We start from the raw sequence: 23,734 nt of genomic DNA on the forward strand, positions 1-23,734 counted from the left end.
CCTCTGTTCACTAAACAAGCTTCATGCACCTATAAAGCAGCAAATGAATTTCTCTATATTACAAAAGTTAGGCTGGGTGGTGGGGGTGGTGGTGGTAGTGGTGGAGGCAGAAAGGGGCGGGTCCCTGTGAGTTCAAGGCTATCTTGATCTACAGATCTAGAATAGTCAAGGCTGTTACACCAGAAACCCAGTCTGGAAAAACAAAAAACAAACCAAAAAAAAAACAAAAAACAAAAACAAAAACAAAAAAAACCTTGATTTTTTTCTATAAATTTGAGAATAACAATTAATGTAAATTCTAATTGCTATTTTAAAAAATTAAGACTTTACAGCAGGCAAGATTACTCAGTGGGTAAGACACTTGTCACGCAAGCCTGGTAAACACTGAGTTCTATTCCTGGGAACCAACTCTTCAAACTTGTGCTGTTACCTCGACACGCATGGACTCTGTGTGTTCATGGCATGGCATGTACACATTCACATGTTCACAAACATGCACAAAGAACATTTTTTTAAATGAGACTTGATATTTTTCCTCTTCTGTTCAGACTCTTGCATAGTATACACAAAGCCCAACTCATATTTTAGCTGCAAAGAAAGCTACAAGGGCCTTTCCCAAGTACAAACACATCTTCCAGGGACAGCTGCTGGCTTCTAACCTACAAGTCAGCGGACCCGAGACCCAAGACAGGAATCTCTCTGCTTAACTCTCAATACATGCAACTGCTTCAAAGCTGACAAGCACAGTGCCCAGAACTCATGATTTCAAAGAACAGTTACCACTAGCCTAAAACTGGCCTGCATAGAATATGCTTTTATGGATAAAATCACCAAGAAGATAAGCATTACTCAATTTATATAATCTAGGACCTTGGGGCCAAATGCTTAGCTGAGTGGAACAAGTCAGATAATAAACAGCTTCTGAGAATCCGTGAAGACCAATTATCACATTCAGCTCAGTTAAGAATTCTGATGCTGGGGCTGGAGAGATGATTCAGTGATTAAGAGCACTGTCTGAACTGAGTTCAATCCTCAGCAACCACATGGTGGCTCACAGCCATCTGTAATGGGATCTGAAGCCCTCTTCTGCTGTGTTTGAAGACAGCGACCGTGTACTCACATAAATAAAAAATAAATAATTTAAAAAAAAGAATTCTGATGCCTACCAAGTCTGCAACACAATCTCTAATTTATATGACTTTAGCCATAGAAAATAGGCCAATGGGTTCCTCTACATCTGTATACAAGCATATCTACCTTGGGACATTGCTATAAGGCATGTAAGAATGGCTTCATCCCCACCAACTAATTAACAATGCCCTAATTAAAAGAGAAAGCTAAGGCACCTATCATGCCTAGGAATGAAAACACATGTAAGTGTGCTTCAAGGTAAGCAACTTACCTACCCTTTCCTCTGCTGCACCCTCTGCATGCAGCACAGTGGCGGACATATCGTATGTTCTAGGGGGACTGAGTACTTGTGTCCTCTCCAGTTCTTAAGTTGAGATCCTAACCACCCATCTGATGCTCTTAAGAATGAGGATTAACCAGGTGTAATGGTGCATGCTTGTAATCCCTGCATTTGAGAGTCAGGGACAGGAAGTCAGCCTTGGCCTCAAAGTCAGTTCAAGTTTGTCTTAGGCTACATGAGACCCTCTCCAGAAGAGGGAGGAGGAGAAGGGGAAGAGACAGAATAGAGGGAGAAGGAGGGGGAGAGGGAGAGAGAGAAGAAGAAAATGAGACTATACCTGGGTGATTATTAGGTCATAAGGGTGGAGTCCATGAATGGGATTAAGATTTTTTTTTGTTTGCTTTTTTGTTTTGTTTTTCAAGACAGGGTTTCTCTGTGTAGCCCTGGCTGTCCTGGAACTCACTCTGTAGACCAGGCTGGCCTTGAACTCAGAAATCTGCCTGCCTCTGCCTCCCAAGTGCTGGGATTAAAGGCGTGCACCACCACCGCCCAGCTGGGATTAAGATTTTATTAAAGAAAATTCAGGGGTCAGAGATGCAACTTAGAAGTAAAAGTAAAATAACTGTTTACCATGTGAAAAGCCTTGGGCTCCATCCCCCAAAACAAAACAAAAGCAAATAAGAAATCCCAGAGTATTCCCCTGCCACTTCAGTCACAAGAGGACACAGTGAAAGACAGCTATCTATGCCAGACAGGGGTTTTGATCTTGGGCTTTCTGGCTTCCAGAATGTAAAAAAATAAACATGTTATTTATGAACTATCTAGTTTGTGGCCTTTTGTCATAGAAACTAAGATGAATTGACAGTGTAGTCGGATACACTGCATGGGTGAAGGACAGGCAAGCTCTCCACCTTGACTGTGGTTGTCTGGGTGAGTTTTATTCTCAAATTGACACAACCGAGAAGAGGGATGCTCAGCTGAAGAACTGCCTTGTGAGCACGTCTGTGGGTCACTTTTTGATTTCTATGGAAGGACCCACAGCCTACTGTGAGTGGTCCCATCTTCAGTATAAGAAAGGTAGTTGTCTTTGAGCAAGTGCTCTGGTCTCTGCTTTAGTTCCTGCCTCAAGCTCCTGCGCTGGTGTCTCCTGATGAAAACCTCTGACGTGTAAAATGAAACAAACCCATTCCTTTTGGTCAAGTGTTTATCACAGCAATAGTAAAACAATCAGATCAGACGCTTAAGGCGTCCCAGGCCCTCTGGCCCAGCAGATCAGAGGCCTAAGGCGTCCCAGGCCCTCTGGCCCAGCTTCTTTCCTTAGACTTGACTCTGATGGAGACTAGATCCTGGTCGGCTTATCTTGAACTCTATTCATTACAAAGCCTCTGCTACAGGTCACTGAACCCAGAGCTAGGCCTCATTATCATCTAACCATCATCAAGGTGCGAAGCACAGCACCACAATGGCAGACAGTTCCTCAGTGGTTAAACAGGCAGTTCTTGACTATAATCACCAGTGAGGCTTTCATTTTTTATTTCTTATTAAAAATAAACTTATAAAACAAGTTGCAAAAAGTGAAACTTTAGGATTTTGTGGCACTCCTGGTCCTGCTGCAGCTGATCTCTCTTCAAGCCTGGCCTTTGCCAAGGCAGGGCACATGAAAGGATGTGTATCTTGTGTGCTCCCATTTCCCCCACCAAGTCAAACAGGCAGCTAACTCCCCTGGATGCCAATAGAACATTCTAGACTGTGACATGGCTTTGTGTTCTAAAGATGCCCTGGGGAAGAATTCTCCTAGCAGCTCAAGTACTTAAGATTACTGCTGTAAAAAGAACCTCCTCCACCAAACACCCATGTGCATATACAAACACCCATGAGCTGCCACCACCTGGGACCTTTTTAGATTGTTACATAATTTAAAAAAATAAAGTTCTACCATTTGGTCATTCTATGTTTGGAGCTATTGGTTACTGCAACAAAAGTTATGCTAATGATCCCAGGATTGCTTGAAATTGACACCAAATAATCTCTTTGTCCCTCTATCTTTACTAAATAGAACTCATGCTAAAAAATCCTGTAACAGTTTATAGACCTACATAGACAAAATGAAGACAGTAATTTCATAGAACACCTAGAGAAGTTGATTTTTATTAAATAACTGCTCTTAAAATTAGACAACAACCAAAAAAAAAAAAAACAAGCCAACTTCCTAGTACAAGGTTCCTCACTGGAGAGACTACTGCTCCAAACCCAAATTTAACTTTGCTAATTAGATAATGTGCCACCCTACCTTACCTCATTATCTTCCCTACAAGCTGCAAACAATTCTCTGACAGCTGGGCTTTGGAGATACACAGGTAGGTGGGTGAGGTGCCCTGTGGTAGAGTCCATTGTTACTATGACTCTGGTATTTGAAAAGTCCAATGACAGCCAGTAAAACTGAGTCCAAATAAATATAGCCAGCTGTGCTATTCCTCCGCTCTACGTTTTAAGTTGCCACTCAAGCTCGGAAGTACTTAGCAGTGAGACAACCTCTCTGCACATGTCTAAGACACTTGTAATGCTTTCACAAATGTCATTAAAGTATACCTTATAGAGATTATTGTTTTAATATATATTTGTTGTGTTATACTAATAACGGTTATTTACATAATGACAATTTGTTTTCGCTCTGAGGCTAAACATTTTCTGTAAGGTATATAGGAAAAGAGAAATGAAGAGCAAATTTCTACCCAGCACCCTGCTTATAACTTCATAAATAATTGCTGCACAGCTATGGGGCTGCCTGTCTTCTAGAGTTGGGCTGTGGCGGCCTCAACCCTCTCACAGCAGTTTAAGCTCCTTCCAGCCACAGCCTGCTTTACAGTGTATGTAGTACCTTCTCTGAGTTCTCATTCATCTGTAAAATAACCCCAGGATTATTCAATTAAACGAGGGCTTAGAAAAGAGCTACTTCAAGCCACAACTTAGCTCCTAAGCAAGAGCACCAGGGGCTGAAAAAGCAGATCAGTAGTAAGAGCCCTTGCTGCTTAGATGACCAGAACGCAGTTCCCAGCATCCATGTGTGAGCAGCTCACAATGGGGATCAATGACTCTTCCGCTTCTGCAGGTACTTGCACGCTCGGCCATACAGGTACACACATGAATTTCATCTTTTTTTTTTCAACTAATAACATCACCAGAAGAACTTGGCTTTTCTGACTACTTGGCCTGGTATGTTTTCGACTCTAACATTCTCCCTTTCTAGGTCCAAAAAGTTTACAGGAGGTTGGAAAAATCTCACATTGCTGGAACATAAAGAAATATAACTAATCACAGCACACAGGGATTGTGGGCCAGCCTGGATGCAAAACTTTACTAAAAACAAAACGAACACCCTCAAGTTGAATTCTTATACCATTTTTAAAAACACCGTTATATGTCACAATCAAAGACAATCAAATAGCAAATATTCAGGAAAAAAATGAACTGTAAGAGAAATGTCACTATACAGTCTATAGTATAGACTCAAAATGGGAAAGAATTTCTAACTAATTTGTCCCCATTTAACTCTAAGGAAAACAGACAAACACCAAACACAGAAAGAGTGGATACCTGGCTCTCATTCCTCTTTCTGTCATTCAGTCTTCACGGAAAGACCTACCAGCCACTTCCCACTTCGATAAACCCAAAGGTCCACATCAGCTGGCCCAATCTTTGCTGTGGGGAGTGTGAGGGGGAAGGATGCTGGTATTTATCCATCAGGAGACAGGTCAACCTCAGGTGTCATTTCTCACGATCTGTCCTGTTTCTCTAACTGGGCCCCAGAGCTCCCCTGATTCAGCTAGACTAGCTGGCTGGCAAGCTCAGGTACCTGTCTTGTCTCCCAGTGAGCACACATTCTCATGCTGGTTTTTTTGTTTTGTTTTGTTTTGTTTTGTTTTAATGTGGTGCTAAGGAGCCAAGTCAGGTCCTCATGCTTGACTGGCAAGCACCTGACCAACTGAGCCATCTTCCCAGCCCAGAGGCCTCGGTCTCTTGCGGTCCACTCATGCCCTGAAACACCGACCACTTCCTTAAGTACAGCACCTGTTTATTACTGCAAGAAAAGATGGCTGGACTGTTCATTCTGTATTCAACGATGGAAAACAAACAAACAAATGAAAAATCACTGTCTACTGTCCACAATATTTCCTTATATATCTGAAGACCATTTTCTATTCTTTATTCACTCATTCCTCAGCTTCATTTTCCTACCATATCCCGGTTTGCTATGAACTCCATGAGGGCTTTCCTTATGGTATCCCTGTTGCTAATGCTATTTTAGACACTGGAGAGCATACAAAAATAAGTAAGCCTGACCATAAGGCAGCTACCAAAACAAACACAAATTGCTAAACATACAGCAATCCAAGCGTTACATAAATACACACATAAGTGCCTACAGTAGTAAATATAATTAGGACTGTTAGAAGACTCGCCACACAGAGATGAGCAGTAAGTGGTGAGTGGGGTTTCAGTTAGGCACAAGAAGACAATATGAATAAAAAACAAAGGAATGGCAGAATGTGTGACAAAAAAAATTTCCTTTCTTCAAAACAAAAAGCTAACTGACAATGAAAAATGACAAGGCTGGAAAGTGAACTTGAAGCCAGAGGCTGCACGGGTCCTCTTACATACGGCTAACGTCGCTGGCCCTTACTTACGCTGTTTGTAAAAGCAAGGCCACTACACATCCAAAGTTAGACAGACATGGAGACTGTCAGCAAAGACACATCAGAAGGCCACGGTTCCAAGCTCACCAAGAACTGGAGGAGGCCTGAGAGCAGAAGCTGGGTAGCAAGGACAGGTGGGTATCAACAAGGGGTAAAGACCAAGAGGGAACCGGACGCCAACTAACTGCACGCGTGAACCATGAAGAGAGTGGACATCTTAGCTATGCCAAAAAGCAAAGCAAGAAATGTCTGCTTTCATCATCTCTCTTGTGCTGAGAGGCCTAAAGTTTCCATTTTACAAATTATTTTTCAGGGTTTCTTCTTGTGGTTTTGTTGTTTTGGTTGGTGGTCGGTCTGCCTTGCTTGGCTGAGGTAGGGTCTCAGACCAACTAAGTGCTGGGCTGAGCAGGTGTGTGGCGTCATGTCCAGATTGGTCTGTTTTAAGAGGTCTGTAGAATACCTAGTTAAAGCTCCGGAGAGTTCTATGATATGTAAGAATGGTCTTCAAAGAACATTCAAAGAACTATTGACAATGTAAGAGCCGGCTTTGGTGATCAATTTCTAGATGCTTTGTCAAAACCAGAACAGCGAAGACAGAATCTAAATCTGTCTAAACTAAAGTCAGCCTGGGAGGGGCAGAGAACTATAAGGGTGTGGGGAGGGGGGGGGGTATGTGTGATAGTAACACATTTGAAATTAGAACAAACACCTTTATGAACTCACAAATCAGGAAACATTATGTTAAAGAACTGATCCCTCAACGAAACCCAACTACCAAAGATCCATGAAACACACAAAAGTCAGATCGAAAATCCCAATTCCATTGACAGTCACCAGGGAACTGGAAGGCCTCAAACTCCGAAGACCTTCACTGAAGAAACAGGCAGCTCAACCAGACTCAGAGAGAAGCAATAGCCCTATTCATAAACTTAAAACATAAATACCCACCCCTCTCCAGAAAAAAAAAAAAAATCACAAGGGCTATGGGGCAGATCCACCAAAACTATCTAGTTCCCAAAGGAAAACAAAGACCAAAGTAAATTCACAAAACAGGAGAGGCAGAATCTTATTTAGAATACCAATTAAATAATCAATTTCATCCTTTGGTGAACCAGGATTCTCGGGGTTTTTTTAAGGGAAACTTAAGAGATATAAGGCAAGAAAATGTGAAATCATTTGTACGGAAGGAGTAGGTATCCCAGGCGAGCCTCGAACTGAAAGTCCTCTTGCTTCACTCTTCCAAACTTTGAGACTTAAGTAGCGCACACCTTTAAAACCAGCACTTGGGAGGCAGAAGCAGGCAGATTTCTGAGTTGGAGGCCAGTCTGATCTACAGAGTGAGTTCCAGGACAGCCAGGGCTACACAGAGAAACCCTGTCTCGAAAAGGAAAAAACAACAACAACATGCAACTTAGGAAAAAAGTTTGAAACTATCAGCTGCCTCAACTTTCAACTTAACACGTCTTGACGTGTTAAAAGTCACTAATTAGGCCTCGATGTCCTTCCTCGTTTCTAAAATCTGAATGCTACCTATGGGTTGTTTATGGAATAGACAATGTCAGGCTCTTAGTGTGCCAGAATGTAGAGCCAAATGCAAAGAAATTGTTTGTTTTAAGCCTGGCAGCAGCGACTTCCATTTTACTCCCCAAACAGAAACACCATTAGGTTAAATGTCTAGTTCCTCCACAGGAAGCCAACGAAGCTTGCTCGGATCTCAAAGAGCCCTCCACCAGCCCCCCAGGCCTTCTCGCGTCCCCTTTATCGCCATCACCTGTTCAGGTGAGGGGGCGGGCGGCTACCCAGGCAAGCACAAACGTCGGGAGCAGCATACAATGACTCGCCCAAGGTCAAAAACATTACAGTGGCGACAAGCCAGGCTTGCCGGCGGCAGAGGCTACGTCTTCTCAGGTGCTGCCCCTTCCGGAGCCTCGGGGAGCGGCGAAGCGATGCGGGTCTGCAGAGAGCTTCCGGCCTCCTCCTGCAGGCCCACTCCTGACCACCGCGGGCGCGGCCAGCTCCTGCACCCACCCTCAGCTAGGGCCCCACCCCCGAGGCCAAGACCCCTGCGCGGGGGCCCCCACAATATGAAGTTCTCCCGGCTCGCACCCCACGCCAAGTCCACGGTCTCACGCACTATGGCCGCCCGGCCCAGGACCCCAGCGCCGACATCACCCGGCCGATGCCGCTGGACTTGCAGCCTTTCCCCGACCAGCAAGCCCCTCCTTCGGCCCAGACACCGAGCAGAGACGACTGCAGACTTCCTCCGCTAGCTCCGCCTCTTCGCTGCCAAGACGCACCCTCCGGAGACGAAGGACCGAAGGACGGACCCCTGAACCAATCAGAACTCCTAACTGGAAGAGTCGCGCGGACAGGCAGACTCTTGAACCAATCTGCACGAGAATCGGGAGGGGGCGTGGCTCCGTTTCTCGAGCCACGCCCCATCTATGCTTCCGCTACCGAGAAGGAGGCTAAGGAAACTTTCCCAGAGTTCCTTCGAGCTCCCTGGGTTCCCGTGGGGGTTGAGGAGACAGCTGTGAGTGGGGAGGGGGCTGGGGTCGGCTGCGGATTGGGTGAGGATCGGGTGGAGCACAAGGACACGGTTCCAGCTCTGAGAGGCCCCAGAAACCCTTGCTGTTGGGAGCCTGGTCAGCCGAAGGATGCGGCTGTGCAGCCCTGCAGACATCCCCATAGCAGAGGTGGGCCAGATAGGCTCCAGAGTGGTGGGCAGCGTGCGCTCCGCTGCGGAGGGCTAGCCACGCTCCAGCCCGGCTGCCTGTGCAGCTACGACCAGAGCAGAAGCTGTACATGGAGAGCAGACCACATCTGGGGTGCAAGGTCAAAAGTCCCATTGCAGGGCTTCGCGGTACACCAGCACCCTCCATTCTGATAAGTCTTCTGTCCCCAGATTACTCGGGTGCAAGGGAGAGCTCCAGGATATCAGGTGCACACCCTTACCCCAAGCCCCCGAGCCTGAGACCCCACCCTGATGAGTCATGTTTGGAGCCTGGTAACCAGAATGACCAACATGCACAGTGTGCATGTTGTCGCCTGAGGAGACACCATTCTACATTGGAGATTATGACTTCCAAACCAGAGCAAGAAGCATAAAAAGATGCTAGCAGACAGAATCCGGCTGTGGGGCGGGGCGGAGAGTCTGTGGAGAACGGTCACGTGCAGGAAGCGGAAGTGCCAGCCTGCTCTCAGCGTCTCCCAACCTATCTTAGAACCGATCTGCATCTAGGAAGACTGGACCAGGGTCTTCCCCTTAGTTTTGACCACCCTGGTCCAGGGCGATGGCTCCGCCTGGGGACCCACAGCACCTCCGTAGGCTGGTGCAGGAAGGCCGGCTGCGCGACCTGCGGGAGGAGCTGGAGGGAGCCGGAGGTTACTGGGGGCCAGAGATGGCCCGAGGCAGCCAAGGGCCAGCCAGGGACACCCTTCTTCACTGTGCAGCACGCCACGGGCGCCAGGACATCCTAGCGTACCTAGTGGAGGCTTGGAGTATGGACATCGAGGTTGCCAACCAAGACTACAAGCGGCCTCTGCACGAAGCTGCCTCTATGGGCCACCGGGACTGCGTGCGCTACCTCCTGGGCCGAGGTGCAGTCGTGGACTCCTTGAAGAAGGCGGACTGGTAGGTGCCCAGCCCAGGGTCCAGAAAAGTTATATCGACGCTCCCTGAAGAATCGCAGATTTTCATGTCTATTTCAGTGTGTCCATTAGATGTATGACTTGTCTCAGCTTCTAGTCCTCTCCCCAACCTTCCTTTCCTGCGGGTTTGGTTCTTTGCTTAGGGCAAACGCTTCCCGTCGAAAGTGTATGGAAATGTAATCAAAGGGGCTGGAGAGATGGTTCAAAGAGATGGTTCACTCAGTTAAGAGTACTGACTACTCTTCCAGAGGTCCTGAGTTCAAATCCCAGTAACCACATGGTGGCTCACAGCCATCTGTAATGAGATCTGACGCCCTCTTCTGGTGTTTCTGAAGACAGCAACTATGCACTCAAGTCTAAAAAAAAAGAAATGTAATCAAGTGGAGTGTAAGATTGAATTGTTCTACGTGTGTCTCGCTCTGGTCTAAAGATTAATTTATTATTATATCTTAAGTACACTGTAGCTGTTGGAAGAGCAGCCAGTGCTCTTAGTCGCTGAGCCATCTCTCCAGCCCATGATTACATATTTTAATTTGCATGGCCACAGTGGATAAGTACAGTTGACAATATTCAGTTGGCCATGCACCAAATATTGAGTTCTTACGCCGTTTTGTCACGCTAGCCTTGCAGAGCCCCCAGCAGGAATGTTGGAGATATTCTTCCACCACCCAAAACAATTTCATTTCTTCCTAGACTGACCTCTTTTAGTTCCATGTCTAATTCCTAAGACCCTGTGAACTTCTTTAGGCTTGTAACTTAATGAAATTCCTGCCTTCAAGTTATTTCAAATCTGTCAAAACATAGGGGCTGGGAAATATATCAGTTTCCCCTTGTTATTTCTCCACAGTCCTCAGAGAAGTCAGAGGCTGACAGTCGAAGGTAGTTTCCTGCCACGCCCCCACCAGACTCCTCTAGGTTTTCCATCTGTACCAGAGACATACGTAACGTGAAGGTTTGGCTTCTTCTAAGTACCTCAGCTCCTTTCCAACCTGGTTGGCCTTAGGACTCCTCTGATGATGGCTTGTACAAGGAAGAACCTTGAAGTGATCCAGGACCTTGTGGAACACGGTGCCAATCCGCTCCTGAAGAACAAGGACGGCTGGAACAGTTTCCACATCGCCAGTAGAGAAGGCGACCCTGTGATCCTCCGGTATTTGCTCACCATCTGCCCAGATGCTTGGAAAACAGAGAGCAAAATTAGAAGAACTCCTTTACACACTGCAGGTACACCCTGCAAGCTCCGTCATCTGCAGTGGACTCTGCCCCAAGCACTGTCTACCCTCTATAGTTCAAGTTACCTGCAGGCGAATGGAGGATTTGGGAGACCAGAAGTAGAGGCATCAGAGTATCTTGTGCTCTCTTGGCAAACTATAAGTTTCTAAAATGATGGAACCTTCAGCTAATACGGCATTATGTTAGTCCACATTTCCTGTGTGGACTAGATAAGATAAGCTTGTCTGTTACTTCTAAAGTCTGGGACCCTGGGTGAAGAACTTGGTCAGTATGTCAGCAAATGTCCTTTTAGCTTTAAATAGTGGCAATGATACCATGCTGTAGAGTCCTAGGAGGAAAAAAAAATAGAGTGGAATGTGTGGATAATAGTCTCATGAGTCTAATAAAACAAGAAAGTAAAAAAAAAAAAAAAATGGGCCAAGCAGCATGGCACAAGCTCATAATTTCTGTACTTGGGAAGCTGAGGCAGCAGGGTTCATGCAAGCTTAAGGCCAGCAGGGTGTGTCAGGAGACCCTGTCTCATACCCAAGTACTCTGCCCACCTCCCAAAGACAGAGATTTGGGAGCTGATTCTTAGTCTAAGGGGGCAGTTCGTTGACTCAGGGTCCTGAGTTCTTACCTTCTTTAGGCCGATGCCTGAGATATGCCACAGTCTGGCTAACAAGCAGCCTCAGCTGACCCATAGGGCTCGAGAAACTCTTTTTGAATAAGTAGGAGAAAGTCCACACAGTTCATAAGTTACTTGGCCAGCTCTCCCATCACTTCACCCCTCCAAAAGATTCCTTTGGAGAACCAGTCAGCCAGTCAGCGACCTGTCACTCACCAAAATAAACGGAGGACAGATAGAATCTTTCCTGTTGAGTGCAGGCATCTTCAATAGGAGGAATAACTTGCTGGGTAATTTTCATAGATTCTTATTAAGTAGATTACAGTCAAAAATGTTTTTGCAGTTTTCTGGCAAGAGACTACACTGCCCTTTGAGCCTCACAGTGCTAAAGTAAGGAGATAATAATATTAAAATTAGAAGTTTGTCATGAACGTGCTCATAAAATGAAATACCCGGGCATGTTAAGTGAAACCCTCATTCTTTACCATTTATTTAGTTGGCATTGCCCTTGCTGGCAGTAGTTATACCTACCTCAGGTTTTCCTCTGTAAGAAGACCAGGGCAGATGCGGCTGAAGAGATGGCTCAACAGTTACAAGCACTTAACACTCTTGCAGAGGACCCGGGTTCAGTTCCGCGCACTCAGACAGTGGCTAACAACCATCTCTGACTCTAGATCCCAAGTTTCAAGGGATCCATCACCCTCTTCTCACCTCTGTGGGTATAATCCATACATGTGATACACAGACAAATGTGTAGGCAAAATAGTTACATACAGAAAATAGAATAAAAACAAAATTAAAAAAAATTAAACAATGGGCAGAGGAAGAGGAGAAAGAATTGTTCTTCTTTTTAATTATTTGTCGTGCTGGGATAAAGCCCAGGGTTTTGCACATGCTCTGCCGGTATTTAGACAGTGAGCCGCCTCCCCTGTCTACGTTTCAAGCTTGCACTAAAATGTTCTACCTGTCTCCATTCTTTCCCCCCAGCAATGCACGGCTGTCTCGAAGCAGTCCAGGAGCTTCTTGAGAGGTAAGCACAAAATGGTAAGTTGGTAGAAAGTATGTCTTAGTTATAACAAGGAGCTAGTCTTCCTTTTATGTAGAGAGCTCAGAGTCCACAAACAATAAGGCCTTCGTACCAGTGAGTGTTACAAGGAATTCAGTGTCCTCAGAGGAGCGTGTGGTAGGAGGACCCAGTATATATCAATAAAGACTCTGTAAAAGTAAACTTCTCAGCACCAGCCAAACCGAAGCTGTTCAGTTGAGAGAAACGGATACACGTGAGGGGAAAGGGAGCTTTTTGTGTGAAGACTGGAAATAGTTCACAGTATGCTGAAGTGTGAACAGTAAAGAGAATACAGATGCTGTAGATTATTGTGAAGTTTGTATTTTATTCTGAGCATGTGAGGTACCATTGAGGAGTTAAGTTGGTCGATGTTGAGAAAGATGTAGTCCTCGCTGGCCTGGAACTCAAAATGTAGACCAGGCTGGTCTCAAACCACCTGGTCAAACCTTCTGCCTCCCCAATTCTGATATTAAAGGTGTGCACCACCATGCCCAACCTTGTTGAAAGGCTGGGTTTTTCTTATTTTTTTGTTTTTTAGATTTATTTATTTTCATTTTCTCTTTATGAATGTTTTGCTTGCTTGCTTGCCTGGTGCCTGTGGAGGCCAGAGATGGTGTCAGAGGGGCTAAAACCCCAGTCCTCTGGAAAAGCAACAGTATTATCACTGCTGAGTCATTTCTCTGAGCCCCTTGTTGAAAGGTTTTTAAGTCAAGGGTCTTAAGAAATCACCTGTTTTCAAGGATTACCTGTTGCAAAGCATAAATGAACCTAGGATGGGGACAGATTTCTATGAGATTGTCTCTTAGGTTGATAAAATAAAATAGGAGAGAAATACTGGTAGCTGGGTCACAGGGATGGGTATGAATAGTGTGGTGGTTTGAATTAAAATGGCCCCATATATTTGAAAGCTTAGTTAGCAGGGAGTCCCCCCCCCCCATTTGAAAGGATTAGAAGGATTAAGATCAGTGGGTTTGCTGGTGGAAGTGTGCCACTGGGGGGTGAGTTTCCGGGTTTTGAAAGCCCCTGCCAAGCCAAGGCTCTCTTTGTCTGTGGACCAGGATATACCTCTCCAGTGCCTGCCTGTATGCCAATGCTCCCTAACATGATGATAATGGATTAAGCCTCTGAAACTGTAAGCAAACTCCAAATTAAATGCTTTATTTCATAAAGAGTTACCTTTACAGCAATAGTACAGTGACTAAGGCAGGAAAGAAGAGGTGGATTGAGGGTATCTTTTAGAAGAATAGCAAAAGCTAAATAATTTGATAGAAGGATCTGAGAGGGCCTAGAAGGCAGCTCAGCGGTCCAGTGGTCGCATGCTTGCCTGGCATATTTAAGGCCTTGGGTTCCATCCCCTGGCACTATAGACTAAATAAAGGAGGGGCAAGGGAACACCAAGAGTGACTTTCACAGTGTGGTACCTGTGCTACTTACTGAGGCATTGAAACCTGGAAGAGGAGCAGGTTTCAGGGAAGCAGAGGAGTGTCACCTTGGGACAAGCAGAGTAGTTCTGTCTCTGTGGGAGGTCAGAGCAAAGAGTTCAAATAAGCAGAGCCGAGATGGGCCAGATACAAAGGCAAGGCTGTGCCACCTGTGCGTGCTGATGTGAGGTTAGATGTGGAAAAGATAACTTGGGCAAAGCAAACAGCACTCGACCCTGGGTTCTAAGAGCATGTGTCAAACACTTAAAACCACAGATCTGCCTTTCTGCAAGTTTGTAAATACTCTTCACTGAAGAAACGCTTTTCAAGCACCTTGTGTGTTAGTTTGTTCTGGGTAATGAACCACTCCAGTGGCCTTCATAGGCTAATGCGGAAGACTGTGGATAAATAGTTCCACGGGAACTCTAGAATTAAAAAGCTACACGCAGCGGTGCACATCTGTAATTCCAACCCTCTAGAGACTAAGGCAAGTAAAGCATGAGTTCCAGGCCAGGCTGGACTGCACAGCAGGATGACTCTGGTTGCTCGCAGGGGTGGGGGGGGGGGGTGAGGGTGGTGATGAGAAGAACATCGGGAGGCTGTTGTCCGTTGACCTGTGCATAAGTGTAACAGCAGAGATGGAGAGGAGGAAACATGTTGTAAATACCCTGGCTTCAGAATTACATTATGTTGGGAGAGAAAAGAGAAAGACTGTAGTTAGGGTGACTATGGAAGCACCAAGCTGAGACGCTGACGAAGGGAAGGTTCTCGCAGACATGGCAGAGGTTACAGAGGAAGGTCCCCAAGTCCTGGAGCTCAGTTCAGAGGCTGGCACAGATTACTGGTGAGAAACACAGTCTGCCCGAAGATTGTCCCGCAGATCACCGGTCTCGGGTTGGAAGTGCTGCCCATTCACAGTTGTCTCGGTTTTGGATTTGGCTATAGGTGTCACTATGAACCAGACTGTAGAGACAACTGTGGTGTCACACCCTTCATGGATGCAATTCAGTGTGGCCATGTCAGCATAGCCAAGCTGCTCTTTGAAATACACAAGGTATGATGTAGTTTCGATTCTTGCCTTATTTCTTTAGCAATTTTAGATCTGGGGATAAACAGTGCATCATTATTCAGCTGCTGGCTCCAATTTCTGGCTCCTCTGAGTTTCCCTAGCGGGAGGACCGTTGGCCTTTGTAGGCATCCATGCTTTAGTGTTCCCATCTCTAAAATGGTGACAAACTGTGCTTTCTTCAGAAGGCTCCTCCAAGGGTTGAATGATGCTGGGGATTGAGAGAGAGGCTCAGAGTAAAGCACTTGCATAGCCTAGCATAACATGCTTAGGATCCTGGACATGATCCAGGGAGGACCCAATAATCCAACATACAGAATGCGGCTAGCACACTAAGGATTGAGTAAACAATGTCATTTAATAGTAATGGCAACCAAGTATCCTGACAGAGCTGAGGGCGCTGTACACAGAGCATTGACTCGATCACATAGCACTCCAAGTCCTTTGAGAGTCAGACAGAAATGATATGCTCTACCCAGAATAACCGCAGAGACAGCTCAGCCTCCCCCAAACATCTACAGGGCCGTGGGACCAGGTTCCTCTGCATCCGACACGGCTCCCCTTTCTGCCCAGGCTTGCCCTTCAGCTGCAGACAGCCTGGGGGCCCAGGCTCTACACCGAGCAGCGGTCACCGGGCAGGACGAAGCCATACGGTTCCTGGTGTGCGGCCTTGGCATTGATGTAAACGTGAGAGCAGAGCCTAGCCAGCTCACAGCACTTCACTACGCAGCGAAGGTCGGTGCTTCTCCCCTCAGCGCTCCTTTAGGCTCGCCTTGCTCCCGTGACTGACAGCTCTGTAGTCCTGGCACCTTCGGCTCCATGTCTATTCTATATTCCTGAGATGTCTGTGATGCTGAGGCTTTTATCTCTTTAAATAGAAACCTAAAATTTTTTATTTTTAAAAAATGGAAGCCGGGCGGTGGTGGCGCACGCCTGTAATCCCAGCACTCTGGGAGGCAGAGGCAGGTGGATCTCTGAGTTCCAGGCCAGCCTGGTCTACAGAGTGAGTTCCAGGACAGCCAGGACTACACAGAGAACCCCTGTCTTGAAATTAAAAAAAAAAAAAAATGGAGAAAGAGGGGTTAGAGAGATGGCTCAGAGATTAAGAGCAGTGTCTGCTCTACCAGAGGTACTGGGTTCAAGTCCCAACAACCACATGGTGGCTCACAACTATCTATAATGAAATATGGTGTCCTCTTCTGGTGAGCTGGTATACATGCATATAAAATATTATATACTAACTAAATAAATCTTTTTTTTTTAAGTGGAAAGAGGATTTTTTGTTTGTTTGTTTGTTTTCGAGACAGGGTTTCTCTCCATAGTCCTGGTTGTCCTGGAACTCGCTCTGCAGACCAGACTGCCTCGAACTCAGAGATCCTCCCCACCTCTGCCTCCCAAGGGAACTCTTCGATCTAACACTTGGACTTTATTTTTTTTTTCTATATTCTTTCTTTACATTCTAAAAGCTTTCCCCTTTCCCAGTCCCCCCACACACACTTGGACTTTTTATACCCTTCCCTCTCTTATTTCCAGGAATAATATTATTTAAAACCATAAAGGCGTTTAAGAGTGATCGAGGCCGTCTCAGTTGTCTCTAAGTGTTTGACAGCAAACTGTGAAATTCCGCTTTGGTATAGTCATGCTGAAACTTTTCTATTAAAAATAAGTAAGTAGGGGTTGGAGAGATAGCCCAGGGGTCATATGCACTCGCTGTTCTTGCAGAGTTCCTCAACACCCACACCAGGCAAAGCACAACTGCCTGTAACTCCAGCTCCAGGGGCTGTGTGGTGTCACACCCTTCCGGAGACACTTCAGTTCAGCCATGTCTGCATAGCCAAGCTGGTCCCTGGAAAACATGAGATATAAGGTAGTTCTGCTTATTCCGGTATTTCTTTAGATATTTTAGATCTGTCCTCAACAGGCACCTGCATTACTGTGTTTATCTCTCTCTCTCTCTCTCTCTCTCTCTCTCTCTCTCTCTCTCTCTTTCTCTCTCTCTCTCTCTCTCTCTCTCTCTCTCACACACACACACACACTCACATACATAAAAGTAAAATAACTTGCTAAAAAGTAACAAATGAGTAAAGATTCATTATATGAAAAGTGTAGGTCTTCCTTGTATTGAATTCACAAGTTAAAATCTATTTAACTGACACAAAGGAATTGAATCTACTCATCTCTCTAATGTGTAAATCATTAAGGATATGCATAATTCTTTCCCTAGAGAAAAAGCTCTTAGCCGGGCGGTGGTGGCGCACGCCTGTAATCCCAGCACTTGGGAGGCAGAGGCAGTCAGTCGGATTTCTGAGTTCGAGGCCAGCCTGGTCTACAGAGTGAGTTCTAGGACAGCCAGGGCTATACAGAGAAACCTTGTCTCAAAAAACAAAACAAAACAAACAACAAAAAAAAAAAGAGAGAGAGAAAGCTCTTTTAAGAGCCTTGCTTATTATACACTGTAGAGAAGCCACATGCCTTTATTTAGCCTTTATTTAGAAGCAAAGGCACATATTTTCTGACCAACAACTCCCACCACACACTTCTGAATACATTCAGGTACCTGAGTGGCCTGGGTCCTGTCCACAGACAAGGGAAGAGAAGCTATTTCCTCGGGAGAAAGGTTAAACGTGCAGTCTTGCTTTTAGCCTCCCACTGACAGCTAGACGGTGTGTATAAATTACTATGAATGATGCTAACTGTGGCAGGGATCTCTCCTGAGAGCCTCGACCTTTCCACTCCCCTCTGCCTTAACAATTTTAACAAAAAGTTCGTATGATCGGGAAATTTTGGAACTGTGACTTCCATAGAAACCACAAGATTTTGTACTTACTGCTGATCTTGATGGAAATTTAATTGTATTATCCACCCCGATAACTGAACGTCACCATTGTTGAATGATTCATGTCAGAATCATGGCTCTTCCTTAAAACAGGAAGATTCAACTTCGGCAGTCAGCTGTGTCAGAAAGAGTTTCCGACACACACCAGAGGTTGTTTTTAAAGGTTTGGTTTTGTCCTCATCACAGTGGTAATGAATTTATTTCAACACTCAGGAAGGACAGACGAGCACAGTTGAAACGCTGTTGTCCTTGGGTGCTGACATCAACTCTACAGATGAAAGAAACCGCTCAGGTAGGAAATACAAATGATTCACAGACTTTTTAGTTCAAAGCATTGATATGGGCCACACACCTAATGTGCACACAAACCTACATTCTGTCCCTATCCCTGAAAAGAAATGTGTCTTCCTTTTCATTTGCAAAAGCTGTTGGAGCCATTGGAACTGACGTCATGATTTTTGGTTTTGCTTTTTTGATGAAGATTTTATTTATATATATATATATTATATATATATATATATATATATTATATATATATATATATAAAATGTGTGTTGTTGTTTTGCCTGCATGTATATAAGTGCATCATGTGCATGTCTGGTGCCTGTGGAGGCCAGAAGAGTGTGCTGAGTTACTTTGAACTAGTTGTAGAATGTTGTAAATTACCATGTGGAGCCAAGCAGTGATGGTGCACGTCTTTAGTCCCAACACTCAGGAGACAGAGGCAATACAATCTCTCTGAGTTCGAGGCTAGCCTGGTCAACAGAGTGAGGTCCAGGATAGCCAGGGCTAAGCAGAGAAACCCTGTCTTGCAAAACAAAACAAAACAACAACAAAAGTAAATTACCATGTGGTTGCTGGGAATTGGATCCCCGGGTCCTCTACAAGAGCAGCCAATGCTCTTAACCGTTGAACCCTCCCTCCCTTATTCTTTGTTTTTGAGACAAGATCTCAAAAAAACCTCTGTAGACCTGGCTGGCCTCAATGCCAGAACTAAAGGTGTAGGCTGCCACAACTGTCTGACATCATGACTGTGGTGATGAACACTTCATGTGGAGGCCAACCATCTGTGGTTGGTTGGTGTCTGGATCTTTTCCCAGATTCATTTACTTATTCTTATGTGTATGTGTTTTTATGAATGAGTGCCCCATATGTGCAGATGCCCCAGCGGAGAGAAGACACCATCAGATCTGTGAGAACTGGCAGTGCTGGAAACTGAGCTCTGGTCCTCTGTAAGGGTAGCAGGTATTCTTGACTGCTGAGACATCTCTCCAGCCCCTAAGGCTGTTGTTTGAAGTCATAGCAATATATGTGAGGTGAAAGCATTTTCTGTCTCATCTATGAGGGCTTTGTATAGATTTAAGGTTCAGAGACAGAGTCTGAGTGTTTTTCTTCCTGTGTGTCCTGGGGACCGAGCCCAGGGCCTAGGTAGACATGATCTAGTATTGAAGTGCATCCCCTTTGCTGTGCAGAGCTGATCCTTTATGCTGGACTTTAGAAGAAATCATTCAGTTACTGTGATTCTTTGAGCCACCTTGTAGGGTTCAGTGGGATCAAGTTTCAAAAGACTCACAAATGACCCATGTCACCTGCAGGTCACACAGGACAGCTGCAGCTAGTTAGAGCAGGCATTGGGACAGCTCCTCGAGACCAGGCAGCCTTTGACCTCAGCACACCTGAACCTTTTAGTGCTAATGTCTGCACATAGAGTAGAAAGATGGGTCAGCAGATTTTTGTCACTACCACCTACCTAATTTGTGGTAATTCAGCAGAATATTAAGGAATTTTTTTGTTGTTTTTTAGATTTGGTTTTTTTCGAGACAGGGTTTCTCTGTATAGCCCTGGATACCTGGAACTCACTCTGTAGACCAGGCTGGCCCCAAACTCAGAGATCCCCCTGCCTCTGCCTCCCAGAGTGCTGGGATTACAGGCGTGCGCCACCACCACCTGGCAGGAATTTTTCTGTGCCATTAAAACCATGAGTAAATATCACATGAGTGAGCCTAGGGAGAAAAGGTCTAACTAGAAAAGCTTCTTACATCTTCTGATTTTTTTTTAATTAGTTTTTTTTCTTTTTCTTCCTTTTTAGTTTTTGTTTTGTTTTGTTGTTGTTGTTGTTGTTGTTGTTTTGTTTTGTTTTGTTTTTGAGACTGATTTTCTCTAGTGTAGCTCTGGCTGTCCTGGAACTCACTACATAAAATATGTAGATACCTTGAACTCAAAGAAATCTGCCTCCCATTTGCTGGGATTAAAGGTGCACCTGGCTGGTTTGTTTTCTTTAGGAAAAAATGGTAACCCAGTTAGGTTAAAATTGCCATCCAAGGCCATTTGGTGGTGGCGCACGCCTTTAATCCCAGCACTTGGGAGGCAGAGAGGCAGGCAGATTTCTGAGTCCGAGGCCAGCCTGGTCTACAGAGTGAGTTCCAGGACAGCCAGGGCTACACAGAGAAACCCTGTCTCAAAAACAAAAAAAAAAATTGCCATCCAACATAGGCCACCATGGGTGGGTTCAGAAGTGTAAAATGTATGTAACTGGAGAGCTGGCAAGACGACGTCTTCTGTGAGAGCACTTGCAGCCGAGCCTGGTGGCCTGCCTGGTGGAAGAGAGGCAGCTCCTGCATGTTGTCCTCTGACTCCTCTCTCCACAGGCACTGTGGCCAGTGCACATTTACACATACTCACGCCCAGAGTGCGTAAACATAAGCTCGGTTGAACCGAATAATCCACTATTTGTTTCTGAGTACAGTATATGTTCTCAGCAGAGATCACCATGTCTCCTTTTAGCCTTGCATCTGGCCTGCGCAGGCCAACATGTGGCCTGCACCAGGTTCCTCCTACAGTCGGGTCTGAAGGATTCTGCAGACCTATCAGGCACCTTGGCCCAGCAACTCACGAGGAGCGCAGACATCCTTCGGGACTTTGACCGCGACGTGAAATCATAAGGATGCTTGGACGGTGGTTCCCATCATGCTCCTCCGGTTACCGACAGATCAGTGGGTTACTTCCCAGCCAGCATTTCCATCTCCTGCCTTGCCTTCGGCATGTTCCTCGGCTGGGTGAGCAGGAATCTGGATTCCTGGCACGTTGTGTGATCTTGAACACAGCCATTTGTTTTTTTCTTTTTTAAACTGTAATGAAGATGGAACTCAGAACTTCACATGCTCAGCAAGCGCCGTGCTGCTAATGCACATCACTAGCCCCAAAGCTTGGCTTTTCTACCCTTAGGGAGTGAATGTAATATATGTGTCTTTAAATATATGAAAATCTAATAATATACACTGCTGTTTACTCAAGCTATAAAACACAGTTGGCCTGTTCAGTGCTTTCCTTTGTAGCTTTCATGTGGCCCTTTGTTTCATCGCATGTTTTTGCCATGTATATCAACATTTATAAAGACGCTGGATGGACAGACACTCTTTTATATGTAATGGGTAGCCTGCATGTATGTCTGTGTGTGTTGCATGCATGCCCAGTGCCTTTGGAAGCCAGAGAGGCCATCAGATCCCCCCAGGACTGGAGTTACAGTTGTGTGAGCCTCTGTGTGGGTGCTGGGAATCAGACCCCAGATCCTCTGAGGGAATGGTCAGTGCGCTCCACCACATTGCTGAGCCGTCTCTCCAGCCCCAGGTAGAAGATTTTAAATGCAAAGGAGTTTTTGTCTGTTTCAGTAGAGAAGTTCGGTCATGAGCAGGAGTGACACTCACTAGGCTAATACTGTTCCATCACTCCCTCACTCTGTATGCGCTTCCCTTGCCAAACAGCAAAGACCCCCCAGCTTCTCTTAATTAGCCTCCTATGGAGTTCACAAACCCCTGTTTCTAACCACCAGATAATTGCTCCCATAGAGACACGATCCTGTCTGGTAATCTCTTTGTCATACACTGTACACCTGTGCTCATCTCCGATGGCCTTACCACTCTCCCTTGCAGCAGAGATCTCCTGGTTCTGATGCCTTATGGATCTGAGGATGATACGGGGGTGTGGTATTTTATGTATGCATGTTGGGGCCCAAAGGACATCCTTAGCACGCACATAAGCATTCTCTCCGTTCCCATTCATGTTCTCTCTCCCCAACCCTCCTTCCTTCCCTCCCCAACACAAGCCTCTCTGTGCCTGCTGCCAGCCTCACATTCCTGATATTTCTGAGCTCTGAGTGCTGAGCTTTGAGGCCTGAGCTGTGATGCCTGCTATCTCTTCCTTGTTTGCAACTCTTCACTCATAACTAATTCCCATGTGTCCCTTTGCTTCTGCCCTTCCCAGTACTAGACTCTGTAAATGTCGACTGCCACAGACCACTGCTTAAAGTACTCAGCAGCTAACTGTAGCAGAGAAAGTGATAATGTGATACGTGACAACAATACACTTTGGCTGTAATGCCGTATCAGAAATACTAATAGCAGTGCAGATGGTAATAATTATCCCCCCCACCAATCATAGTTACTTTCTTCATTTTCTTTGTGTCTCTCAGTAGGTTACTTTCCCAGGACACCCTGCCTGAAATGCTAGCCCTTTTGGGCAGCATTTGCTTCCGCCTTCTTTGTGGTGCTTGGCTTTACTTCATCTTCAGTGTTCACAGAATCTAGAGTCACCTGGGAAGGGGGTCATAATGACTCACTGTTCCCACTGTATGTCTGCGAGAGACTTAACTGAGGTGGGAAGGGCCAGCCCACTGCGGGCAGCACCATTCCCTCCGAGTGTGTCCCGAGCTGTATGGGGGGACACCGAGATGAGCATCAGCAGGCAGGCAGGTGGGCTCGGGCCACTCATTTCTCTCTGCTTTAACTCCGGATGCGTCCTGTTAGCTGCTTGAAACCCCTGCCTGGACTGCTGCACGATTAAGGGCTGACGGTGACTTGGAATTTGTAAGTGAAATAAACCTTTCTCTCCTGAGTTGCTTTTCTTCAGAGTATTTTATAGCAACAAAAATAGAACTAGACCTCCTCCCCCTTGTTTTTTCTTCTTAGTATTGACCACTAGCAAATATACCGTATAAGATGTAACTTTTTTTTTGTTATCTCTGTCTTCCACTGATATTTAACCTGCTTGGGTCAAGAGTGCAGCCTAGAGCAGTCTTGGTACAGAGTAAGTTTACTGTAGTGTGGTTAGTGAATACATTAAAGTAGTGGTTTATATTTATTGAGTGCCTAATGTATGCTAGCTGCAGTGCTCAACACCTTGCCCACGTTGGCTCATTTTGTTTTCGGACTTTGACACTTTGTAGATAGTTGTCATTCTGTCTTAAGCAGCCTTTTCTACATACACTCCCTTGAAAACAGTCTTCATTCCGAGCCGACACTCACGGGCGTCATCTTGCCACCCTGCAGTCCGGTTCTACTGCTGGTCCTCTGTGCAGACTGCTCTCTGTGAAGTCCCCCGGGATTTTCTTTTTTTTTTTTTTTTTTTTTTTTTTTTTTTTTTTAAAGATTTATTTATTTATTATATGTAAGTACACTGTAGCTGTTTTCAGACACGGGAAGAGGGCCTCAGATCTCTTTTCGGGTGGTTGTGAGCCACCATGTGGTTGCTGGGATTTGAACTCATGACCTTTGGAAGAGCAGTCGGTGCTCTTACCCACTGAGCCATCTCTCCAGCCCCCCCCCCGGGATTTTCTAATTGCCAGGTTAAACATTTTTTTTTTATTTAAGATAGGGTCTCACTGTGTAGCCCTGGCTATTCTGGATCCCACTATGTAGAAGACTTGGCCCAAACTCACAGAGCCACCTCCTCCTGCCTTCTGGGTGCTGGGATT

The 23,734-nt window shown here is 45.6% G+C and overlaps 2 protein-coding genes across 12 annotated transcripts in view; one reads left to right on the top strand and one right to left on the bottom strand.

Annotated features, from left to right (window-relative positions):
• Positions 1 to 8,381, bottom strand: part of Fbh1 (F-box DNA helicase 1) — a 37,056-nt gene extending 28,675 nt beyond the window's left edge. For 2 of the 5 annotated variants that reach the window (XM_052157381.1, XM_052157380.1), the window contains exon 1: positions 8,240 to 8,381. In XM_052157381.1, the coding sequence (XP_052013341.1) occupies position 8,240 (1 nt within the window). In that variant the 5' untranslated portion in view covers positions 8,241 to 8,381. The other 3 variants (XM_052157379.1, XM_052157385.1, XM_052157383.1) reach the window with 3 other exon arrangements.
• Positions 8,382 to 8,559: 178 nt separating this feature from the next.
• Ankrd16 (ankyrin repeat domain 16) lies at positions 8,560 to 22,875 on the top strand. Of its 7 annotated transcripts, none has more exons than XM_052157391.1 (7): positions 8,651 to 9,739; positions 10,760 to 10,980; positions 12,584 to 12,626; positions 15,029 to 15,137; positions 15,723 to 15,884; positions 16,872 to 17,016; positions 18,199 to 18,277. In XM_052157391.1, the coding sequence occupies exons 1-6, from the start codon at positions 9,399 to 9,401 to the stop codon at positions 17,013 to 17,015; spliced, it is 1,020 nt and encodes a 339-aa protein (XP_052013351.1). In that variant the 5' UTR covers positions 8,651 to 9,398; the 3' UTR covers position 17,016; positions 18,199 to 18,277. The 7 variants fall into 7 exon arrangements, with proteins under 7 accessions (XP_052013355.1, XP_052013351.1, XP_052013350.1 ...); XM_052157390.1 differs by lacking the exon at positions 16,872 to 17,016 and adding an exon at positions 20,770 to 22,875 and having other exon boundaries at positions 8,653 to 9,739; XM_052157392.1 differs by lacking the exon at positions 16,872 to 17,016 and adding an exon at positions 20,770 to 22,875 and having other exon boundaries at positions 9,641 to 9,739; positions 10,604 to 10,980.
• Positions 22,876 to 23,734: the final 859 nt, after the last annotated feature.

This window comes from Apodemus sylvaticus, chromosome 14 (assembly GCF_947179515.1).
Source record: "Apodemus sylvaticus chromosome 14, mApoSyl1.1, whole genome shotgun sequence".
Classification (NCBI taxonomy): Eukaryota; Metazoa; Chordata; class Mammalia; order Rodentia; family Muridae; genus Apodemus; species Apodemus sylvaticus.

Coding starts and splice junctions, on each gene's coding strand:
- Ankrd16 (XM_052157390.1), top strand. CDS start 9,399: ATGGCTCCGCCTGGGGACCCACAGCACCTCCGTAGGCTGGTGCAGGAA. Junction 9,740..10,759: donor TCCTTGAAGAAGGCGGACTG/GTAGGTGCCCAG, acceptor GGTTGGCCTTAG/GACTCCTCTGATGATGGCTT. Junction 10,981..12,583: donor AACTCCTTTACACACTGCAG/GTACACCCTGCA, acceptor CTTTCCCCCCAG/CAATGCACGGCTGTCTCGAA.